The 22433-nt window shown below is 47.4% G+C and overlaps 1 protein-coding gene across 8 annotated transcripts; it reads left to right on the forward strand.

Annotated features, from left to right (window-relative positions):
• The first annotated feature begins 489 nt into the window (after positions 1-489).
• Positions 490-20223, forward strand: LOC118679090 (protein phosphatase 1 regulatory subunit 3E). 8 transcript variants are annotated; one of them, XR_004975128.1, is made up of 4 exons: positions 490-1219; positions 1503-1948; positions 3585-3723; positions 4522-6156. XR_004975128.1 is itself a non-coding variant. In XM_036355493.1 (3 exons), exons 1-2 carry the CDS (start codon positions 803-805, stop codon positions 1923-1925), a joined length of 840 nt encoding a protein of 279 aa, XP_036211386.1. In that variant the 5' UTR covers positions 490-802; the 3' UTR covers positions 1926-1948; positions 3585-4224. The 8 variants fall into 8 exon arrangements, 5 of the variants coding, with proteins under 5 accessions (XP_036211386.1, XP_036211377.1, XP_036211361.1 ...); XR_004975125.1 differs by having other exon boundaries at positions 491-1219; positions 4461-6156; XR_004975127.1 differs by lacking the exon at positions 4522-6156 and adding an exon at positions 4015-4224 and having other exon boundaries at positions 491-1219.
• The last annotated feature ends 2210 nt before the right edge of the window (positions 20224-22433 follow it).

A 22433-nucleotide genomic window follows, 5' to 3' on the forward strand; every position in this document is an offset into this window, starting at 1 on the left:
CGGTTAGAGATCTGAACTCTAATCCACTTTTTTAAAGGATGATAACTCTTAAGTCCAGAGAAGGTGTGCCTTGCTCAAGGTCACGCAGCTAAATAGCACCAGAGGTGAAACCAGAAGCTATGTCTTTCTACAACTCTGAGTTCAGAGCTCTTTCCAATGGGCCACCCACTCTTGTGAGCACATCTCAGCTTCTATTTGGGACACCACCTAGTTTCATGACCTTCCTTCCCTTCTTTGCACCCACCGCCAAACCGCTCCCAAACCTGAAGCCGAGGGTTTAGAAACGAAAACGGTAAGCCCTTAAGAAAAAGCCACACGCTGCCCGTTTTGGACCTCCCCTGCAAGAAAAGAAAGCGTTACTCTTTACATTCTGCGGTAACTCTTCCAGCAAGGTTGAAGCCATAAAAAAAAAAAAAAGGCAAAGTGGTCATACTCAGGACCGAAAGGGTGGAGTCCCCGCCCCCTGATGCAGCTTGCAGCAGCGGCACTGAAGACAGATGGGGAGCCACCTGTCAGAGGGCTGTGGGCGGGGTCCGGGGCCGGGAAGGCCGGGAGACCGGAGGGTGTGCGGCTGAGCGCACGCTCAGAGCCGACAGCTTGCAGAAGACGGGAGGTGACCGTCTAAAGCCCTGGGAGCTGCCGGCCAGAGGGAGGGAAAGGTAGTCACGGAACCGAGGTCGAATTACGGGAGGGAGAGGATCCTGCAAGGAGGGACGGCTAAATCGGGCCGGGCGGCTTTAGCCATTGGGCGGGAGGGTAACGCAGCGGCGCTGCGGGCGGGCCCTGCGGGGCGAGCGATGCTATGTCTCGCGAGCGGCCCCCCCGCACGGACATCCCCCGCAACCTGAGCTTCATCGCCTCGCTAACGGAGCGAGCCTACTACCGCAGCCAGCGGCCCAGCCTGGAGGAGGAGCCGGAGGAGGAGCCAGGAGAGGGCGGGACGCGCCTCGGGGCCCGATCCCGCGCTCAGGCTTCGAGTCGGGGCCGCAGGGCTCGCTCGGCACCCGCCGGAGGCGGCGGGGCCCGGGCGTCCCGGAGCCGCAGCCCCGACACCCGCAAGAGAGTGCGTTTCGCCGACGCGCTGGGGCTCGAGCTGGCCGCCGTGCGCCGCTTCCGCCCGGGAGAGCTGCCCCGGGTGCCCCGCCACGTGCATGTCCAGCTGCAGAGGGACGCCCTCCGCCACTTCGCGCCGTGTCCGCCCCGCGCCCGCGGCCTTCAGGTAGGCTGCAGAGGCTCGCCTCTCCGGGACCTCCCCAGCCCCGCCGTCCGCGTGGGGGAGTGGACTTAGCGAGGAATACCCGTCTTCACCCGCAAGCGCGGGCTGGCGCTGGCGCTCCCCTTTTGGTGGGCGGCTCTAGGCTACTTTTGCCGCTGGGACGCGCTCTGACCGCTGGGACCCGGGGTCGGGCTCGGGTCGGTCTAGTCCCTCGCCCTGCCCCCACCCCGATCTCTGCCCCGTCTTCTCCGAGGCTCGGTCCTCCCTCTCCCTCTTTCGTCCCCAGGAGGCGCGCGCCGCCCTGGAGCCCGCCCGCGAACCCGGCTTCGCCGCCCGTTTGCAGGCGCAGCGCATCTGCCTGGAGCGCGCCGAGGCGGGGCCCCTGGGCGTGGCGGGGAGCGCGCGGGTGCTGGACCTGGCCTACGAGAAGCGCGTGAGCGTGCGCTGGAGCGCCGACGGCTGGCGGAGCCACCGCGAGGCGCCCGCCTCCTACACCGGCCCGGCCCCGCCCCCTCCGCGCGCCGACCGCTTCGCTTTCCGCCTGCCCGCGCCTCCCCTCGGGGGCGCCCTGCTTTTCGCCCTGCGCTACCGCGTGACGGGCCACGAGTTCTGGGACAACAACGGCGGCCGTGACTATGCTCTACGTGGGCCCGAGCACCCCGGCAGCGGTGGAACCCCGGAGCCTCAGGGCTGGATCCACTTTATTTGAGACGCCTGCGGCCGACTGCGAAGGCACCCGGGGGCGGGGGGAGCCTGAAGATTTGGCGGGGAGGAGCGGGGGAAGCCGAGTTTGGCGGGGGGTTGTCCAAGGGAGTCCAGTGGGGAAGAAATCAAAGGGGTGCGGAAGTGGGAAGAATCAAAGTTGGGGAGATAGGGTGGAAAACACCAGTTGGATGTGAGTGAAAGGAACCCAAGGCATTAAGGAAAGGAGGCCGGAAAGGGTGCTGAAAGCATTAGAAAAAAAGCAAAGCAATAGTGATGCTGATGACGTTCTCTTCCGTGAGTGGGCGCTGGGAGAGCTTGTCGGGCCTAAGCAGCCAAAGGTTAAGGTACCTTTCTGGGATTGAGGAGGTATTTTGTATGAAGTCATCTGGCTCATTCCCTTCCCCCCCACACCCCCAAGTGTGCCACCTCAGGTCCCCCAGCCCTGCCCATCGCAGCTTTAATTCAGCCGTAATTGCCTTGTTAAAGTTCTAGGAACTTGGCCATTGCTCCCTGACCCTGGCATCATGATGGGGTTCCCTTGTCACTCCTGATTGTCCCTGGCTTCAGTCTCAGAACTGGCTGGAGAGCGATGGCAGGTCGCAGTCAGAGCCCCTCCCTCCAGCCTCCTGACAGCCCTCGGGGTTAAAATGAAGGCAAACCAACTCCAGGCCTGTCCTTGCAGCCACATCATGCAGTGCCTAAAGGGCTGATACACTCAGGGGCTTCCCGGGAAATGCCTGCTTTACCTTTCTGGGGTGCCTTCTAATGACCTATAAGCACTTTATGGACTGTATTTGTCAAGGGACAGTGAATCCCAAGAATCACTAATCTGCTTCTGCTTCAGAAGACAAGGAAGTCACTGACTAGCTATATAACTTTGGACAAGTTCCTTCACCTCTCCGAGGCCCAGTTTCCTCCTTGGGAAATTGGATTTGGATTAGGTGATCTCTTACGGACCCTTGCTTTGACATTTTATGATCTGTGAGTGGCACAGTATAGATGAGGAACCACATTCTCCAACCTACAGTTGGAGAGCTACAGTTCAGAACACACAGAGCCCCTAGCATCTGATTGGGGCCGAGGATAGGTCTTCCACAGCCCAGGAAACATCCCCAAACCAGCCTGCAACCTCAGTATAAGCCTCTCAAACCACAGCCCATCCTCTGCCCTTGCTTTTTGCTCTGGCCCCAGGCTGGGTTCTCAGATAGCTTTGAAGAGGTGCATCTCTCTTGGGGAAGGTGATGCTTGGAGGTCCCAAAGATGAAAGGAAACAACATTGGGGGCTCTCTTGAGGAGAAAGGATTATGGGCATAAAAGGGAGAGCATTTCAGATTTAAAAAAAAAAAAATCAAAACAACTTGAAAATTAAATGGCTCCAGAAGATGGCAGTCTGCTCCATATTTTGAGCAAGTGAAGTAGGAGAGCTGGACTTTGGCCCACTCATGTTTATGCCTTATATTTTTTCTGGTTAACCTCTGCTGGCTATTTTTCTTTTCCTCTTACTCTGTTCCTAAGCTCTTTGCTTTTCTTTTTTCCTGTCACTCCCTCCACTCCCTCATCACTTTCACTTCTTTTAGCATATGGGGCATCTGCCTTCATTATCTCTATTTCCATTTGTCTCCCTCTCATCCTTATTCACCTGTGCTATTCCTTCTCCCTACAGAAGGGGTGGAAAACCTACTTTTTTCTCCAAGACCATGGTTGACCCACCTTCCTCCCTCAGGCTCTTTCTTGACAGTCTTCTAGAAGGGAGAAGAGCGAAAAGAAGCAGTTCCTGATGCAGATGAACAAGGAGCTCCCAGGTAACCAGTTCCCGTCCCCTTTTCTACCTCTTACTGATTTCTCAAAGAAAATTTCCCGCAGCCCCCTTTTCCTTGTCAGTAAGGGAGAGGGTGCATGGGCATGTACCTGTACATGCAATTGGAATACAATATAGGGCTTTTTACCATGCCCCTCCCGTCTAAAGCCTTAATCCTTTGAAGAAAGATGGCTGAAAGAGAGGGACCCTGAGTCATTCCTCAAACAAATGCCCCTTTAAATATCATCCTTCTGGTGAAGAAAAAAATTACATGCACCTTATGGATCATCTTCAGGTCAAAGTTCCAGCAGAGAGAAGAGAGAAACTGTACTGGAAGCCACCAACCAATGCACTCACTAGTCATCAATGAAGAGCCCAAGGGAGGATAATGGAGAGGGAGATTGGGTTGAGGCTCAGTGTGGCGTAATCTCTTGCTTAATTTGTATGCATTACTGTTATGTTGTATTAACAATTGTAATAGTACACATTTACTTATCCACTAAAATCTGGTGTCTTGCATGCATTATAATATGACCCTGTTTTAGAGATAGGAAATTCTAAAACAGTAATTTGTTCAAGATTACATAGGTAGTGAATGCAGAGCTAGGATTATGAACCCAGGAAATCTCCAGAGCCTCTGTGCATAATTGTGATGTTACATTTTTTCCTTTAAAAACAATTTTTTCTTATTAGGAAAAAAAATGCGGTTTCTAATTGTGCTCTGCCTTCCCATCCTCTCAGTCTCCTGAACTGGCTTGGAGAAGGCAAAGCACTGAGGGTCCCACATGTCATCTCCTTCCAGGAGCTTGCTGCTGTCTCCTCTGCTAGTGTCCCAGCTCTGCAGGATCAGCAAGGGACTACCCCATCTGCCTGCTAGAGAACCTGGAATCCATTTGAACCCATACCATGGGATTCTCCCCTGATCCTAACCAACCCTCCATACCTGTTGGTGTGCCACACCCTTTTACACTCCTACCACTAGCTTTGAACAGGCCAGTTGCCTAAACTTGCTGCTAGAAGGATCCCTGACGAAGACATTGCTGGATGCTCTGTGTGCTTGGGCCCTCTCTCAGAGTCCTGGTATTAGTGGATAAATGCAAGCTGGTTGGGGGCAGGGAACCAAGGGTAATCCATTGTTTGTAAGAAGTTACTGGCCCCATTCTCAGCTTTATAGACCCAGCACACTAGTCTTCTGGTTCTTCCCATATAGAGCTGCCCCAGGGCCTGGGGGTAAGCTGATACGACTCAGGAAACACTATGAGTGTTAGGCATTGTGGTGGGGACTTTCCTCTAAAGCAGCGGTTCTCAACCTGTGGGTCGCGAACAATGAAAATACATCCTGCATATCAGATATTTACATTACGATTCATAACAGTAGCAAAATTACAGTTATGAAGTAGCAACGAAAATAATTTTATGGCTGGGGGTCACCGCCACATGAGGAACTGTATTAAAGGGTCACGGCATTAGGAAGGTTGAGAACCACTGCAAGGTTGATGACTATGTGAACAGGAGCAATTTACAGTATAATATATCAGCCATGGACTAGAAAGTGCCAGAAGAGAAACTATTACCAAAGTCAGGGGCTTGGGTCCTTGAAACAACACAGCAGGAACACTGTTGCCTTTTTCTCTCATCCAGATGTTAGATGTCTCATAGCCTTCCTTCTTTATCGTTACGAATGTAGGTCATCATTTCTCTTCATAATAAGCCCTAATTCCTCAGCTTTCCAATCTAACTCCCTTGCCTCTAACTCCTGTGTTTCTCTGGAGTTCCTCTGGATCCTTGTATTCCATGGGTCATAGAATCAGAGACCTGTGAAAAAAGGCTTGTCTTTAGAGATCATTGGGTCCTGGCTCCTATACAGATGGGGACATGGACCAGAGATGAAAAGTGACTCCAGCAGGGTCAAATAATTTTTTTTTTTTTTTTTTTAGTACAGCTCAAGATGGGGCTTAAACCCAGGCCTCTTGACTACATTCTATTCCCAGGCTATGAAACAGGCTTCTGCACAATCAGACCCACAGTTTTTCATGGCAAGGGATATCAGAAATGTTTCATTTTCTGCTACTAGTTTCCATTCTCTTCCCTATCCAGGCATAAAGAGAAACAAGAGGAACTGATAGTTTTCTCTATGTCCCCATCTTTGGCACTTCTTTTGCTGATATCACTAAAGTTGCTACAAAGATTGCATAATCTACCCATTGAGTAGCTAACCTGGATAGGAAAGGAAAATTTGCCCTGTGAATTCACCACAAACTACTGTTCTCATCAGGCCCAGAGTCTTCCCACCCCTTCATAGTGCAGCCCTAGTCACTGGGCCCCAAACCCACTAGTATTGTGCCTCACTGCAGCTTCCTCATGCACCAGCTCTCCCTTCTGGATAAAAGACCTCATGTTTGAAATAAAGTTGAAATATGAAAAGAATATATCATCAGATATTGAGAAGTATTGTTTGTTTTTTGGCCAAGAACAGCAAGAGACACAGAGGCAAATTTCCTGGTCATCTCATTTTGTAAAAGTCCTATTCCCTGTCTACTAGAGTCCTCTGCCTATGCAAAAGTTGGGTGGGAAGGAGTTGGGCACCCAGGTATATGACTCCCTAGTAAAAGATCCCACCACCATTGGAGCAGTGATAAGAAAAGTTATCAGGGCACAGTGCTTTAGTTTCCTGGCAGGTAGCACCAGCTGCTGGTGCAGTTAAAGGGAGCTTGGGTAGAAGTCCCGTGTTTCCCCTTGGGTGGAGGCTGTTTTCCTTAAGGGGACAATCCAAGTTACATCCTGCTCCTTAAGCACTGGAGAGAAGAGCAAAGCCCTTTTCCCTACCAAGGGAAACCCTAAAGCCAAAGATGAGAAATATGAGAGGGAGGAAAAGCAAGGGCCTCTGTCTAAAACAGCGGAGCAACAGAAATCGATGTTAAAGGGAGGCATCCTTGGAAAATGTCAAGTTCTAGCGTAGTACTGTCTCCACATCACCTGAATGATGAAAAATCCAGTTACCCATAAAGCTCTAGTGTGAGAATAATCAGATGCCTCCCCGTTACATCATAATAGCCAAACTGTGATGTCACTGCGGAGTATCCACTCTGGTACGTTATAAGTGAAACTACATATGCTGAAGAGAAGTCAGCATGAGGAGCAGACGTCCAAGGAGAGGTAGGTGGGGGCTTTCCAGGGCTTCACGCCACGGCTTACGGCCTAGGGTCCCTCTGTGGCATCAGCCTGTGTTCCAGAATTGTTGACATTAGGAGTATTCCTGGAAGCTGTATGTATTAGTTTTCTAGGGCTGCCGTAACAATACTACAGACTGGGTGACTTAACAGAAATTCAATTCTAGAAGTTTGAGATCAAGGTGTCAGCAGGGTTGGTTTCATTGAAGTTCCTCTGTCCTTCGCTTATAGGTCGATATTTTCTTACTATGTCTTCACATGGTCTTTCCTATGTGCATGTTTGTGTCCGAATTTCTTATCATAAGGACACCGGTCATGTTGGTTTAGGACTCCCCTCAGACCTCATTTTAACTTAATTACCTCTTTATAGACCTTATCTCTGAAAACATTATGAGGTACTGGGAGTTAGGACTTTAACATAAGAATTTGGGGGGGAGGGGGACACAATTCAAGCCATAACACTATACCTACTATTTACTCACAGAAGTAATTGCAAACCACAGATGTGACCCTAAAAAACCCAAACTAAATGTATCCCTAAATGTAGCCAATCCCCAAGTGCCCAAGGCCCTTACACTTATACCTGATGGAATGCAAAGTATGGTGGAAGGAAAGTCAAAGGAAAGAGATACCAATCTTTTTTTTTTTTTTAAATATATTTTATTGATTTTTTACAGAGAGGAAGGGAGAGAGATAGAGAGTCAGAAACATCGATGAGAGAGAAACATCGATCAGCCACCTCCTGCACATCCCCCACCGGGGATGTGCCCGCAACCCAGGTACATGCCCTTGACCGGAATCGAACCCGGGACCCTTCAGTCCGCAGGCCGACGCTCTATCCACTGAGCCAAACCGGTTTCGGCGAGATACCAATCTTAACCAATCGTTATGCTGGCAGGCACCCAGGGAGTCCTCAAGCTGATATGGGGCCCAGGTTCTTGTCACAGGAGAAGAAATAATTCAAGTGTTACATTTAGCAAAGCATACTACATTTATTCATGTGATAGTATGCACTGAGAAGTGAGATTAGGTGACCTCAGAGAACGAAATGGCCCAATGGAGTCTTGGTGGGAGTTTTTTGTTTTTTTGAATAATAGATTTAAAAAATATATATTATTAGGTAGAAAGGAAGGGAGAGAGAGAGAGAGAGAAACATTGATGGGCTGCTTCCTACTGAGAGTGGAGTCTGAAAACCAGATATGTGCCCTGACTGGGAATCAATCCATCCGTGACCTCTTGGTGCATGGAAGGACACTCAATTCACTGAACCACACCAGCCAGCCCCAGCTGGGCTTCATGGAAGGGTTTTATTAAATACTAGTGTCCCGGTGCATGGATTCATGCACATTGAAAGGAAATTAATTAGAAGAAATATTTTAATATTGGTATTCCCCCTTTATAATTGAAGTGTCAACCAAATTCACGATTGACAATGACAGATCGAAACACACATAACTGGCACCAGTGAGAGCTTTATATGTGTCGCACACGTGTGAGTCAACTTAGCCTATATGCTAAGTGTCCTTCCCACCTTCTGCCTGGTCGCTATGACGACTCGCTTTATAGCCAGGTAGAAACACTTTACAGTTTAACCAAATGTCTGTGAAGTGTTTTCCCGTGCCTCATCTCATTAGATCCTCACGGAAGTCCTGGAGTAGGTAGATAGGAGATTCAATAGAATCCTATTTTCTTTTCATTAGCCGGAAAATGGAGATTTTAGAAAGCTTAGAAATTTTACCCAACTGAAAAAAAGTAAGAAATGGTGGACCTTAAAAATGACTTCAGGTTTCCTCACTGTGCAGAATGTAGTCAAACACTGCTGCAGTTAAATATTTTACCCTTTGTTCTCCCTGCCTGATCTACAATAATAATCTGCTTCGTGTTGATATTTACTATTGTGTTGCTGACAATTACCTGAAAGAGAAGTTGGGGTGCTTCACTGGGCTGGAAAAAGTTTAGCTAAATCCAAAAGCAGGTCTAATTAAGCAAGTTTATTCTGTATATAGAAAAGGCTAAGTTGACTCGCTCATGTGCGATACATATAAAGCTCTCGCTGGTGCCAATCGCACTCGTGTGTTTCCATCTGTCATTGTCGATTGTAAATTTGGTTGACACATTATAGAGAAAGGGCGAATAGTGATATTAAAATATTTCTTCTAATTAATTTCCTTTCAATGTGCACAAATTCCTGCACCAGGCCACTAGTATAGAATAAACTTGCTTAATTAGACCTGCTTTCTGATTTAGCTAAACTTTTTCCAGCCCAGTGAAGTACCCCAACTTCTCTTTCAGGTAATAGTCAGCAACACAGCAGTAAATATCAACACGAAGCAGGGAGATCAAAGGGTAAAATATTTAACTGCAGCAGTGTTTGACTATATTCTGTGCAGTGAGAAAACCTGAAGTCATTTTTAAGGTCCACCATTCCTTCTTTTCAGTTGGGTAAAATTTCTAAGCTTTCTAAATCTCCATTTTTCGGCTAATGAAAAGAAAATAGGATTCTATTGAGTCTCCTATCTACCTACTCCAGGACTTCTGTGAGGATCAAATGAGATGAGGCATGGGAAAACGCATCACAAACATTTGGTTAAGCTATAAAATGCACCTGGCTATAAAGCAAGTTGGGTTCCTGGGCTAAAGAAACTCCAAGAAGGCTAGTTGCTAGGAGAGGAAGGCAGGCACTGCTATGTGACATCATTAACCGACACCCACAGCGACTGTTTCCGGGCTGGGCTGGGCCGTGGACTGAATTTTGCATCATGGGGTCTTGGCAGCATTCGCTGTGATTTGGTGGGGTGTCGCTCCAGGCTGGTGGCAAGGTCTGTAGGAAGCCAAGCATTGGTTTGTTGGTGCCAGGTCCGTGGTGCCCGTTTATTTTTAAATGGTCAGTGCCTGTCATGGCAGCTCCTGTGTTGAGTGTCTGCTCCTGGTGGTCAGTGCGTGTCATAGCTACCGGTCGGGTGGACAATATATATAGAGGCCCCGTGCATGGATTCGTGCACCGGTGGGGTCCTTCGGCCTGGCCTGCGGGGATTGGGCCAAAACTGGCTCTGACATCCCCCGAGGGGTCCCGGATTGTGAGAGGGCAGTCCTCGGGTGCTGCACCAGAATCGGGCTCCCTCCTCTCTTTTTATTTTCCTGTAATTATTGACATATACATTTTTTTTTATTGTCTAAAGTTTTACATATGTCTCCTTTTTCCCCAATTGACCCCCCCCCCCCCCAGCCATTCCCACCCTGGGCAAGCCCCCAATGCCCCAGTGTCTGTGTCCATTGGTTATGCTAATATGCATGCGTACAAGTCCTTTAGTTGCTCTCTAACCCCCCACTCCCCTACCATTTGTCTCTAGATCCATCTATTCTTGTTCATCAAATTATGTTGATCATTATATCCCACATATAGGTGAGATCATGTGATATTATCTTTCTCCGACTGGCTTATTTCGCTTAGCATAATGCTCTCCAGTTCCATCCATGTTGTTGCAAATGTTAAAAGTTCCTTCTTCCTCTCTGGTTCTGGGTGGGTCACCTGAGAACCGTAGCTGCCAAGTCACCGCAGCTCGGCAGCCCATTTGAGCATCTGACCCCTGGTGGTTGGTGCACATCATAGCTACCGGCCAGTCGGCTGGTCACTTAGGCTTATACATATAGATGGACAAGGGGTAGATAGGGTGGTCCTCTGCTTCTGACGCTGATGGGGTGACAACGCAGCTTGTCCTTGCCCCTCCTTTCCAGATAGTGATTCACCCCCCCCCCCTTTTTGTCCTCTCAATTATAAGAAATTGGTGAGGGGGAAGAGAAGGAACAGGTGGGCAGTGAAGGTTATGTCTGTGACCAAGACAAAAAATGGGAAGGGAGGGATACAGCTTGAGGCTTTATTCTAACTTTCCTGCCTCAATTACAGTTTAAGGTTTTGTTTGTTTTCCAAATTTTACAAACACCTGTGACCATGCGAACACGTTGCTGGGGCTTCTCCAGTGCTTTGGAAGCAGTCTGTGAGACTTCTCTTCCCAAGCTAGAGGGTAAGTGTGCCTCTGGTCAGTCCTGGGAATGTCTGAGCCATGCAAAGGGAGAGAGGACTTTTACCAGCGGTGATGGGGGTTAACACTTCTACCTTGAGGATGACATGCTGAACCCCCACTCTTCAGCACTAGTTCCCTGGAAGAACTGGGAGGGTTATTGTCTTGCTAAAGGTGGGACCCTCACTTTTCTGATATTGTCAGCCTCTTCCTCTCTTCCATTCCCCAAACCAGGCAACTCTATCTTCTATTTAAAGCTTTAGGGTGAAATGCACATAAAAGAGGGAGGTGTCAGCCTGTACTCAGAACTGGGGCAGAGGAGTTTCTTCTTTCCTTGGGTTCTCCCTCTTCCAAATCTGTCTTTGATTCTGCTCCTGGCTCCTGGGAACTAGTGTCTTTCTGAGACAAAAAAGATGGCTGAGTTCTTCACCCATCATAATTCCAAGCCTGTGATTAGTGATGCCCGGAGTGACTGAATGGACCCTCCAGGGGTAGGCAATAAATCCCTACCCAGTTCTTGCCTGACTTTCCAGCCAAACAGGTCTCAAGTCTCATTGTTTGGATTATAAGAAAATGACCACTGCACTGAAAACTGAGGGCTGCTGGGGCCTAAAATGTTTCACTTTTCGCTTCCTTCATGATTGAGGAGGTCAGTATATACCGCTAGCTCTAACTTAAACCCTGAGGGATCAAAAGCTTCTAATGCTAAAGCTGAGAGTGTGTGTGGGCGAGGCTAAAGTAGCTTTACAGTTGTTCATATGGAAAGTAATACAACTAATAAACAATACAAGAAAACACTTTTGTGTATTCACAATTGCAAGCCTACTTTGGCCCCACCCTGTCTGTCTCCTGTTGCTTACTCCCATGCTTCTGCGGAATACTAACTTGGAGGAGGTGGGGCTGACTCTTAGTTGAGATTGTTACTAAATGTAATGAGGGAGAGCAGGGGGGCAGGGGCAAATACAGGGCCAGGAACAGAAAACAGAGCTATTCAGTGACCTGAACAGGCAAAAGAGACTCTTTGAAAGACCAGCCTAAGAACCAGAGTCACTTCAGAAAGTACTGTTCCCGAGCTTTATTCAGAAGACTGAGTATCCTAACTATGCAATCTGTTGGCCCAGAAGTTCAGAGTGTGTGAAATACTGCATTGGTGGAAAGTCCATTTTATTGTCGCTGTTTTTTGACGGCGGAAACCAAGGTCCCAAATATGAGGCAGAGCCCCAGGTCTTCCTTACTGCGCGCAGGGAGATGCCCTCCGGCAGTTCGTTGGGAACACCTGTTTGGTGCCAGCTGGACCCGGGAGGCAAAAGGTGCCGCGCTCCCGGTACCACCCCCGTCTTTCCGGGTGGCAGGACATTGGATCCGTCTCGGGAGCAAGTTCCCGGTAGCTCCAGGCGCTGCGTTTGCAGTGACGCTGCTGCGGCCGCTGGCCCCTTTGCTGGGCAGGCGCGGCTCGTGCGTCAGGCTAAGGGATGCTGAAAGGGACCGGTCCGGAGGAAACAACTGGGAAGTGGTTGCTGGCAGCGTGGACAGCCCCGCAAGGCGCCGCGAGTTCCTCGGGGGATGCCGGCGGCGCAAGGCCGCGCACCCGCAGGTCCGGCGCCGCGGGGTCGAGGGCGGGGGCAGCTACCCTGGCCGCGGAGGAGGACATCTTCCCTGCCCCGCGCACCAATAGCCCCCGGCCGAGGCCCACGCAGCCAATGGCCGACTAAAGCCGAGACCCACGCAGCCAATGGCAGCCCAGTGTGTCCCTCCGGTGCCAGCCTGCCTGCGTCCACGAATCGGGGCTCGGGCCGCCTGGGTACCGCCCCTGGGCCCGCCCCGCCCGGCCCCCAACGCGCTCCGGCAGGGCCGCGCTAGAGGGGCGCGCTCTCGGGGCGGGAAGGGCATTCCTGGTCCCGACCCTCCGCGCGGGGGGCTAGGAGCAGGCCGCGCCGGGCGGGAGCCCCACTTCCACCCCGGAGGCGCCCTGCCCTCTCCCCTTTGCCCCCCGGCCCATGGTGCGAGGCTGGGAGCCGCCGCCCGGGCCGGACCGCGGTGAGTGATCCCCAGCCCCCCCGGACTTCCCCTCCCGGCCCCCCGTTATGATCTCCGACCTGCGGAGCCCTATCTGCGCGCGGGGGGCAGAATTCGAGTTTCGAACTCGCCGGGTTGTCTCTCCTTTATCTTTTGGACTTTTCGGTTCCCGGTCGGAACTGGGGGAGGGTGAGTGGGTGTGTAGGGAGGAGGCAGGCTGGATTGGGACGCCCTTGGCCAGGGGAGGATAGAGACTCGCAGGCTCCCTGGGGCTCATCGCCCCAAATGCAGCAACTTTTTGTTCTCTGACCCAGTTTGGAGCCTTAGACTGCCTGTGAAATGGAGGATAGGAGAAACGTTTCCTCCCCAGGCCTCCTCCTCCCCATGACTACCTCCTGGCGACCTCAGCATACATACAGAACCCTGGCCTTGCTTCTGGGGAGCCTTGGCCTTTAGGAATGGGCGGTTTAGGAGAAACTGCCCCTGCTGACCCCCTACCCAGCCATACTCAGAAAACTTACCAGGAAAGTGAGAACCCGAGTCCTCAGAGAGGTTCCTGGTGTTGCGTCCTAGTCTGAAACTTGTAAACTGAAAGAACACTCAAGCTGAGACCTGTTTAGTGAGGTGGGCCCAGACCAGGTCTTTTATCATATGAACTTTTCACCATACATGTGAAGTCCTTTTATATGATTAGGATAGGTAGATGGCAGTAATTGGAAAAATATAAGCCAGTTAAAGTTGGGATTTTTAAAATGATGCATATGTATGTAAGCATTGCCATTAAAAGTATGTTCATTTCATCCTAGCTGGTTTGGCTCAGTGGATAGAGCGTTGGCCTGGGGACTGAGGGGTCCCGGGTTCGATTCCGGTCAGGGGCACATGCCCGGGTTGTGGGCTCCGTCCCCAGTGGGGGGCATGCAGGATGCAGCCGATCACTGATTCTCTCTCATCATTAATGTTTCTTTCTCTCTCTCTCCCCCTTCCTCTCTGAAATCAATAAAAATATATTAAAAAGATACAATAAAAGTATGTTCATTTCTTTTGGGGGTAGCCCCCGAGTTTTCTTTGTGTAAGTCTGCTGATTGGAGTTCTCAATTGACTTTATGGAATCTATACAAGCAAATCTCAAATCTGGCTGCACTCTGAGAACTTTTTTAAAAGTACTGATGCCTGGGTCCCACTCCAGACTAATTAAGTCGAAATGAGGAGGGTGCCCTGCTTTAAGTTTCCCAGGTAATTCTAGTGTGCAGTCTGATATGGGAGCCGCTGCTTCTCATCTGTGATTTTCAGGTTTGATTTCTTTAAAATATATTTTTATTGATTTCAGAGAGGAAGGGAGAGGAAGAGAGAAATAGAAACATCAGTGATGAGAGAGAATCATTGATTGGCTGTCTCCTGCATGGCCCACACTGGAGATAGAGCCTGCAACCCAGGCATGTGCCCTGACCAGGAGTCAAACCCTGACCTTCTAGTTCATAGTGGCTCAACCACTGAGCCACCACGGGCCAGGTTTGATTTCTTTAAAGTGGAGTGAGAATTTTAAACTTTTTGAAGCAAGCTAAATGCAGAATCCTTTTGAGATTTTTAAAAATTGTTTTAAGTCCCCTGCCCCTCCAATCTTTCAGTTGCCTTGCCTACTCCCAATCAACAGTTTTCAAAATGTATACTCTTTTGTATTGTCTTTCATAGGAACCGTTGTTTTTTTTTAAATATTTTTATTGATTTTTTACAGAGAGGAAGGGAGAGGGATAAAGAGTTAGAAACATCGATCAGCTGCCTCTTGCACACCCCCCACTGGGGATATGCCCGCAACCAAGGTACATGCCCATGACCGGAATTGAACCTGGGACCCTTGAGTCCGCAGGCCGACACTTTATCCACTGAGCCAAACCGGTTAGGGCTAGGAACCATTTTTAATGCACTAATATTTCATTGGTTTATGTAATGTTTAATTACATTATTATATAAATATAAAAAAACAACGGCATAAGCAGGTTTGGAATCACACATAACTGGCCCAAGTATTCTGGGCAGTAAAGCAGGAGATTTTGGCACACTAGACAGTAGCCTACCAGACTCTAGTATCCAGTACGCTATGGGTATTGGTCATATAATCCAGTGGGTCAATGAAACCAGGCTCCTGGCGCAGTTGACCACCCCTCCCTTCCACTCTCTCCAACTAATATCACCAATACCTACTTAAATTTTCTTGAGTCTTCCATCCATTCACATCAAGCTGTTTGTTCCTCTTCAAGCAGTTATTACCATTGCCTTAATTAAGTTGGGAGAACATTAGACAGAGGTTCTAAAGCTGGACTTCTGAGCAGCCAGTGAACCCCTTGAGATTATATATAATGTGTAAGTGTGAATATTTATTTGGGGGTGGAGTAGTAGTCATAACTTTCTGAGTGCCCATAATTTTTATCTGATTTGCAAAGTTTCAGGATCTAAAAAGTTGAGAAGCATGTAAGTTGAGTATCACTACAAGTCCCCTAAGGCCCTTAAAACTGTACCATCAAGACACATTTCAGTCGATAATTCTTCTCTGAATAAAGATTTAGGGAATTCAGAGGATCATATCTAGTCTTTCTAACTGTCTCTTGCTTTAACCATAAGCCTAGGCTCAAGCCTAAAGTTCTGAACATCTATCTTTTTTCCCTAGGATTATGTGAATGCCTAGTCTGGTAGTTCAAAGCTGCTCATTCTTTTTTGCCATCTGTCAGGGGTATGGAAAGCCCAAAGAGAAAGAAGGGCAATATCCTGACTCTATTTTTTTTATTAGTGAACCACTAATTTAATTCTCATGAACCACTCTCTAGTTGTAGTTTTTATTTTAAAGTCAGATTCTTCCAGGGAAATACCCAGCTAAACAGCTATGGCTTAATTTAAGCCACCATCTGTATTAGGAAGTCTTCAGTAACTTGTGTTTTGCATAATTGGAAAAGTGGACGTATACAGTACACCAAATACAGTATTTGCATTACTGCTTATTACATTGAACTATCAAGACGATGCCATGAGAATCTGAAGGATAGCAAACCACATAAATGAAATCAGAATGCTTCCTTATAGGCTTATAGCTGTGCCTGCCTTATTTCCTATGTGGCAGTCTTCATCCTCATACTGGAGGATGCTACATTTATTCTTTATGCTACATTTTTCTCATATCCAAAGTGTTACTGTGTCCTTAAAGAACAGGGTACAAGATTGTAAGGGTGAGGGTGAATAAAAAAAAAACAGGACACAAATAAGGTTAAGTAGATGTCAAGTGTTGCAATCAAAGTATTCTCCAGCTTAAGTTTGGTGGTGTTCCTGTGGGTTTAGACTTGACTGTGCAAGCAATTCCTCACAGGCCACTCAACCATGTCCGGGATGAATCTGGAGGATGAAGGTAAAGCTACCACACTGGCAATTCAGCTGGCAATCAAAAAGGATTTATATCCAAATTACGGATTCAACTCTCCTAAAGCAGTGATTTTTATACTTTTTTAAAACAGCAAAATCCTTTCTGGAGTTATAACCAACTTTCAAAATATAAGAAGTAAAAAAAAAAAAATCACATGTAATTTTCCTCTTGTGCCTGTTAAAATCTGGACTCTGCAAAAACAGATTGAAAACTAATTTTAAAGAATTCAGTTTTTGCCTCACTTCCTCTATTGTCTAGGAGGATCATTACCTTATTTATATCAGAATCACCCCATGAGGCTGAAGTAATGATACAGCTATTTATTGAGCCTTTGTTCTAGGTATATAGTCAAGTGCATTTTTTCACTTAGTCTTAAACTTGTGAGTTATAAGGCTTAGAGCAGTGATGGCGAACCTTTTGAGCTCAGCATGTCAGCATTTTGAAAAACCCTAACTTAACTCCAGTGCTGTGTCACATATAGAAACTTTTTGATATTTGCAATCATAGTAAAACAAAGACTTATATTTTTGATATTTATTTTATATATTTAAATGCCATTTAACAAAGAAAAATCAACCAAAAGAGTTCGTGTGTCACCTCCGACACGCGTGTCATAGGTTCGCCATCACTGGCTTAGAGGGTTAAATTACTTGCCCAAGTACAAGCAGCACCCTAGGAAGTGGTGGAGCCTCCACTAACCTCAAATTTGCTTCACCCCAGACTTCCATCTCTAACAGCTGGTTTGGGCGGTGCCTACACATGATACCTTAGCACATAGCAGGTACTCAGTAAAAATAGGTAACTTTACATATACCCAGCACTGTCTCCATTTTTCACACATGAGGAAACAGACTCATGTAAGTCAGTAACTTTGGCCCAAGAGCATGCAGCTGGTGACAGAACTGGGGTTCAAACTGCAGACTGGCCTCATTTAAGAATCATATTTCTACCAACTGTGCCATACTGCCTCCATTTACCCTCTTAAGGTTCTCTTTACTATATATTGCCTTTAGGTTCTGCATGGACTTCAGTTAAGTTTTGCTTGTTAAAAGGGAATGGTGACATTAAAATGCTTCTGGGTTTTTCTGTTCATCATATAAAACCCCTCATTACGCTGCTCTATTTGTAACTTTCTGGACTTGAGATTTTTCTCAATTCGTCTTATAGCACTGCATAGGAATCCTGTCCATCTTTAACATGTCTCTAAGGCCCACACGGGGAGCTGAAGTAAAATTCAGTCAACAGGATTATCCTGGGGAATAGCAGCAGCAGGTATTTCAGGAATGAAGCCTGGTCAGGGGCTATTTCTGCAATCCCCACTCAGAACCAGTGGTGCTGCTGGGCGGCTTGCAGGACCTACTTACAGTTTATGAACCTGCCCACCTGGGCCTGAGAAGAAGAGATTAAGAGCTGCAGGCCTTCCGCCCTGTGTGAAGGGGGCTGTTAAATTCTGAGGGGTTCCCTAGGCTCCCTGGAGAGAGACTGAGCAGCTGAAGAGACAAAGGCTGGGGGGGAGGGGATAACCTTTGTTCCGAGGATGAGTTGGGGGAAGAAAACATTCCCTTCTCTCTACCCTAGTGGGGTGGGGGTGGGGTGAGCCCCATTTATCCTAGATACCTGACCTATCTCTCATCCTACTGAGCAAAAAAATTAAAGCTATCAGGTTTTAGGGTTTAAAGGCACTTATATTACCCCCCCTCCCCAACCAACAAGGGACAGAAAGGGGGATTGGGCAGAGGAACAGTGCTGTCCTACCTTCTAGATTTTCATATAGGTTGTATTCCCAACCTATCTCCACATTCTAGAGATAATGAGTTGTTAGGAGCTAATGAGTTTATAACAAGAGGAGATTACTGCTCCTCTAGTTTTTGTAGTCGAGTCTTTATATTTTGTGACTCTTGTTCCATGAATGTGGTGAAGTAAGTTTGTATTGGAAAGGTAAAGGCTATATAAGGATGTTTTCCTTGACATCTAAAGACAGATTTTCCTCTTGGTGAAAACACTCACTAGTCATGTGACTGGGTAATTATGGTTTTTTTCATACACATAATGGGAATTGTAGCTGGCTCTGACTCATAGAGTTATGAAAGTAAATGAGAAATTGTTAGAGCACTTTGAAAGCAAAACAGTACAGTACACATAGAAAGTTGATTGTTTTAGAGTACAGCATTTTGTTTGGTAGAAACTGAGCAGTGGGCCAAAAGAGGAACCCTAATGACTGAGCTGTTTCTCTGCTTACAGCTATCTCTGACGGGCACAGATCAGAAAGCAGCATGCCTCCTAATAAAGAGGCCAGCAATCTTAACACCTCCCCTGCGGGGCTCATCTGCCTCCCTCCGATCTCCGAGGAGCTCCAGCTTGTGTGGACCCAAGCAGCCCAGACCAGTGAGCTGGATGGCAATGAACACCTGCTACAAACCTTCAGCTACTTTCCCTATCCCAGCCTAGCAGACATTGCCCTTCTCTGTCTACGCTATGGGCTGCAGATAGAAAAAGTCAAGACCTGGTTCATGGCCCAGCGCCTCCGCTGTGGCATCAGCTGGTCATCTGAAGAAATAGAAGAGACTCGAGCTCGAGTGGTATATCACAGGGACCAACTCCATTTCAAATCCCTCCTCTCTTTTACTCATCATGCAGGGCGGCCCCCAGAGGAGGTGCCTCCTTCTCCAATGCCACCTCCAGAACAAGTTAGTCTTGGAATAGTGCCCCTGACTCTCAGTGAGCCCGCCCAGATGAAAGGATTGAAGGTAGAGTCTGAGGATCCCTCAGAGCCAATGAGTCACCAGAGAGCAAAGGAGCCTCTGATGGCACCTGGCAGTGGGGCATTCTCCCACCAATCAGGATTTTGGCAGGATATTCAAAGCAGTGATCTCTCTAAGGAGCAGGCAGGCAGGGGTCCTGACCAATCACATGGCCTAGGTACTGCTTCCTGGAACCACTCTACAGCTGTCCACCAGCCACAAGCTCGGGATAAAGCCCCACCAATCTCATTACTTGCCAGTAGTTATAAGCAGGGGTCAGCATGTAATGTGACTCCTCCTTCCTCTACCTCTTCCTCTTTCCAGATACTGGCTAATGGAATTACAGTCACCTCTAAACCCTCCCAGCCACTGGGCTGTCTCCCACAGCCACTGTCACCCAATGAGCAGGCTCTACCCATACATGTGGAGCCAGCCTGGCCCCAGAGGCTGAGGCCTAACTCAGTACTAGGCAGCATTGGCCCTGCAGAGTACCTTTCCCCTGATACCCAACGCCAGCGAAAGACCAAGCGCAAAACCAAAGAGCAGTTGGCTATCCTCAAATCGTTTTTTTTACAGTGTCAATGGGCACGGCGTGAGGATTACCATAAATTAGAACAGATCACTGGTTTACCTCGGTCTGAGATTATTCAGTGGTTTGGTGACACACGCTATGCCTTGAAGCATGGGCAACTAAAATGGTTTCGGGACAATGCAGTACCTGGTGCCCCTAGTTTCCAGGATCCAGCAATTCCCACACCATCGCCTTCAACCCGCTCTTTGAATGAATGGGCTGAGACACCACCTCTGCCAGTGCCCCCACCTCCACCGGATATACAGCCCTTGGAGAGGTACTGGGCAGCCCACCAACAGCTACGGGAAAGCGATGTCCCTCAACTGAGTGAGGCGTCAAGGCTTAGCATCCAACAGGTACTGGATTGGTTTGATTCTCGTTTACCTAAGCCAGCTGAGGTGGTGGTTTGTCTAGATGAAGAGGAGGAAGAGGAGGAAGAAGAACTGCCTGAAGATGATGAAGAAGAGGAGGAGGAGGAGGAGGAGGAGGAGGACGATGACAGCGATGATGATGATGATGTGATCATACAGGACTGAATGGGGGCTATGGGAGGGGCAGTCTTACTAAAAGACGAACCAACTTAGTAACTGTTTAAACAAAAAACCAATATTTTAAAAATTACCTTGTGGCAAAGAACTGAAAAGCTTTGTGTTTTTTAAGTTGGGGGAAAGATGGATATTTTGAGGGTGGACTAGGGAGGATGAGCATAAGGCACAAAGTGAGGTGGGGATTGAATGAGCAGAAATTTCAGGCCTTAGCTTCAGTGAAGAGTGCTAAGGATCTGGTCCTTTACCTATGGGCTGGGCCAAGGCTCCTGTTCTCATCTGCTTTTCCTTTCCCTTATTATACCACAGGGCAGCTACGCCTTAGTCCCACGTCTATAGGAGGATTGGAAAGGCGGAGTAAAGAATTTTGATTCCAGTGCATCCCTAGTTCAGGCTTAGGGAATGTCCGGTCCTGCCAAGGCATTAGGGGTGAGTTAATTAATTAAATGTTTGACCCAAATAGCAGGCTAATTTTTAAGTTTATAATTTTGTATGGCCCAAGAATGATGCTATAAATATCCTAATGGCCCTTGGCAGAAAAAAGGTTCCCCACCCCTGGCCTAGTCCCACCATTTTTCCTGGAATATAAGGCCGCCTTGCACCTCTCCTTTTCTCTGAGCACAAGTCCACCCTTAATGCAGCTAAGAATCTCAGTATGTCCCAGTCTCACAGATATTTAAACTCTTCCTCATACCAACTCCATGTTTTACCTGCTTCATCGCTGAGTCGCAGAGGAAGCAGAATGTTTTTTCTGATACGGGGACCACTTTGCCTTGTACCTTTTTATCTCTTTCCAAAATCCCCATTCTCTTCACTATGTCTCAGGGTAAATCTTCCCCATGGAGCTTGTGAAAAAGTTTAATAACTGGGTGGAGAATAATTTAGACTGGATATTTATTGGAGGTGGGAATTAGGAGAGATGACTTTTTTAAAAAGTAGAATTAGGTTACGGAAAGGTATAGGAGAGGGGATGGTTTCTACTGTTCGGAGGACTGCAGGTAGGCTCTGGGTTTGGTTTTACAAGCCTGACACCCTCCTGCTTAACTTGGCAGAGGCTGATTTTTCATCTTCCTGGTGTTGGTTCAATTTTGTATCCGGAAAAGAGACTTTTCCCTCTCTTTATAGGATCTGTCTTGAGGGCAGAGGGATCATGGTCTTTAACTGAATTTATTGATGTTTAAGAATGGTTTTCATCAGTTGGGGGTCAGGTATAATGATATCAATGAGTTAACCATCTAGAAATAAGAGTGGTAGCCCCAAACTGCTAGAATAATAAAAAGGCCAAAAATAAAATTGTTTCTCTCTCCTCCACTTTGCCGCTTCTATGCTTTAGAGATTAATGTAGCCAAATTCATTAACATTCTGATTTAATATACATTTTATTTATTCTTGAAGCAGCAAGATATATTGAGGTAAATTAAAAGAACAATAACTTTGCCCTGGCTGGGTAGATCATTTGGTTAGAGTGTTATCCTGATACACCAAGGTTACGTGTTTAATCCCCCTAGTCAGGGCACATACAAGTATCAGCCAATGCATGCATAAATGAAACAACAAATAGATGTATCTTTCTCTCCCTCAAATCAATAAATAATATTAATAAAAAAGAACTTTGAAAGGCAGTAGATCAGTATCACTAGGCTGATTGTTTCCTATACCTGCTACAGCACAGGCTCTTGCTCAGAAGATGAAGTGTGTCTGGAAATGCCTTTAAAAATAAATCCAGAGTTCCAGAAAGGGTAGTGGCATCTTAGTTTATCTACAAGGTCATTCCCAAGACCTATTTATTTCTGGCAGATGCTTGCTATTTTACCTCACCCCCAATATTTTTGCTTAAGGCCTGCCTGCCTGTGGCCTACCCATTTAATTCTACCCCTTAGTACCCAAAGAACAATAAATAATTGATCTCAGTGGTATTGTTCTTTGCCTATTCCACCATTCTAGAGCTTGCAATACTAATAGAATTGCAATAGCAATAAAAGGACGACTTTATTATCTATGTACTTTAGTAAGCTGAACATCTTGTCTCCAACTATTATCAGACAGAAAGGAAAATAAACATTGAATAATAACTAGGCATAGAGGAAACAATAGGCAAACTGAAAAAAAAAAGTATAATAAATTAGGACAGGGAACAGAATTGTTACTTGTTAACATTGGCAATGGGAGAATATATCCAAAACTAGAAAATGAAATCCAAAAGTAAAACCTAGTTAATGAGTATATTACCCCCACCCCCAAGGATG

This window comes from Myotis myotis, unplaced genomic scaffold, assembly GCF_014108235.1.
Source record: "Myotis myotis isolate mMyoMyo1 unplaced genomic scaffold, mMyoMyo1.p scaffold_m19_p_1, whole genome shotgun sequence".
Classification (NCBI taxonomy): Eukaryota; Metazoa; Chordata; class Mammalia; order Chiroptera; family Vespertilionidae; genus Myotis; species Myotis myotis.

Excerpts from the sequence above, each read along its gene's own strand:
- LOC118679090 (XM_036355460.1), top strand. The coding sequence starts at position 12,906 with ATGGTGCGAGGCTGGGAGCCGCCGCCCGGGCCGGACCGCG. Across the intron at positions 12,946-18,571 it reads GCCGCCCGGGCCGGACCGCG|CTATCTCTGACGGGCACAGA; the intron begins GTGAGTGATCCC and ends CTCTGCTTACAG.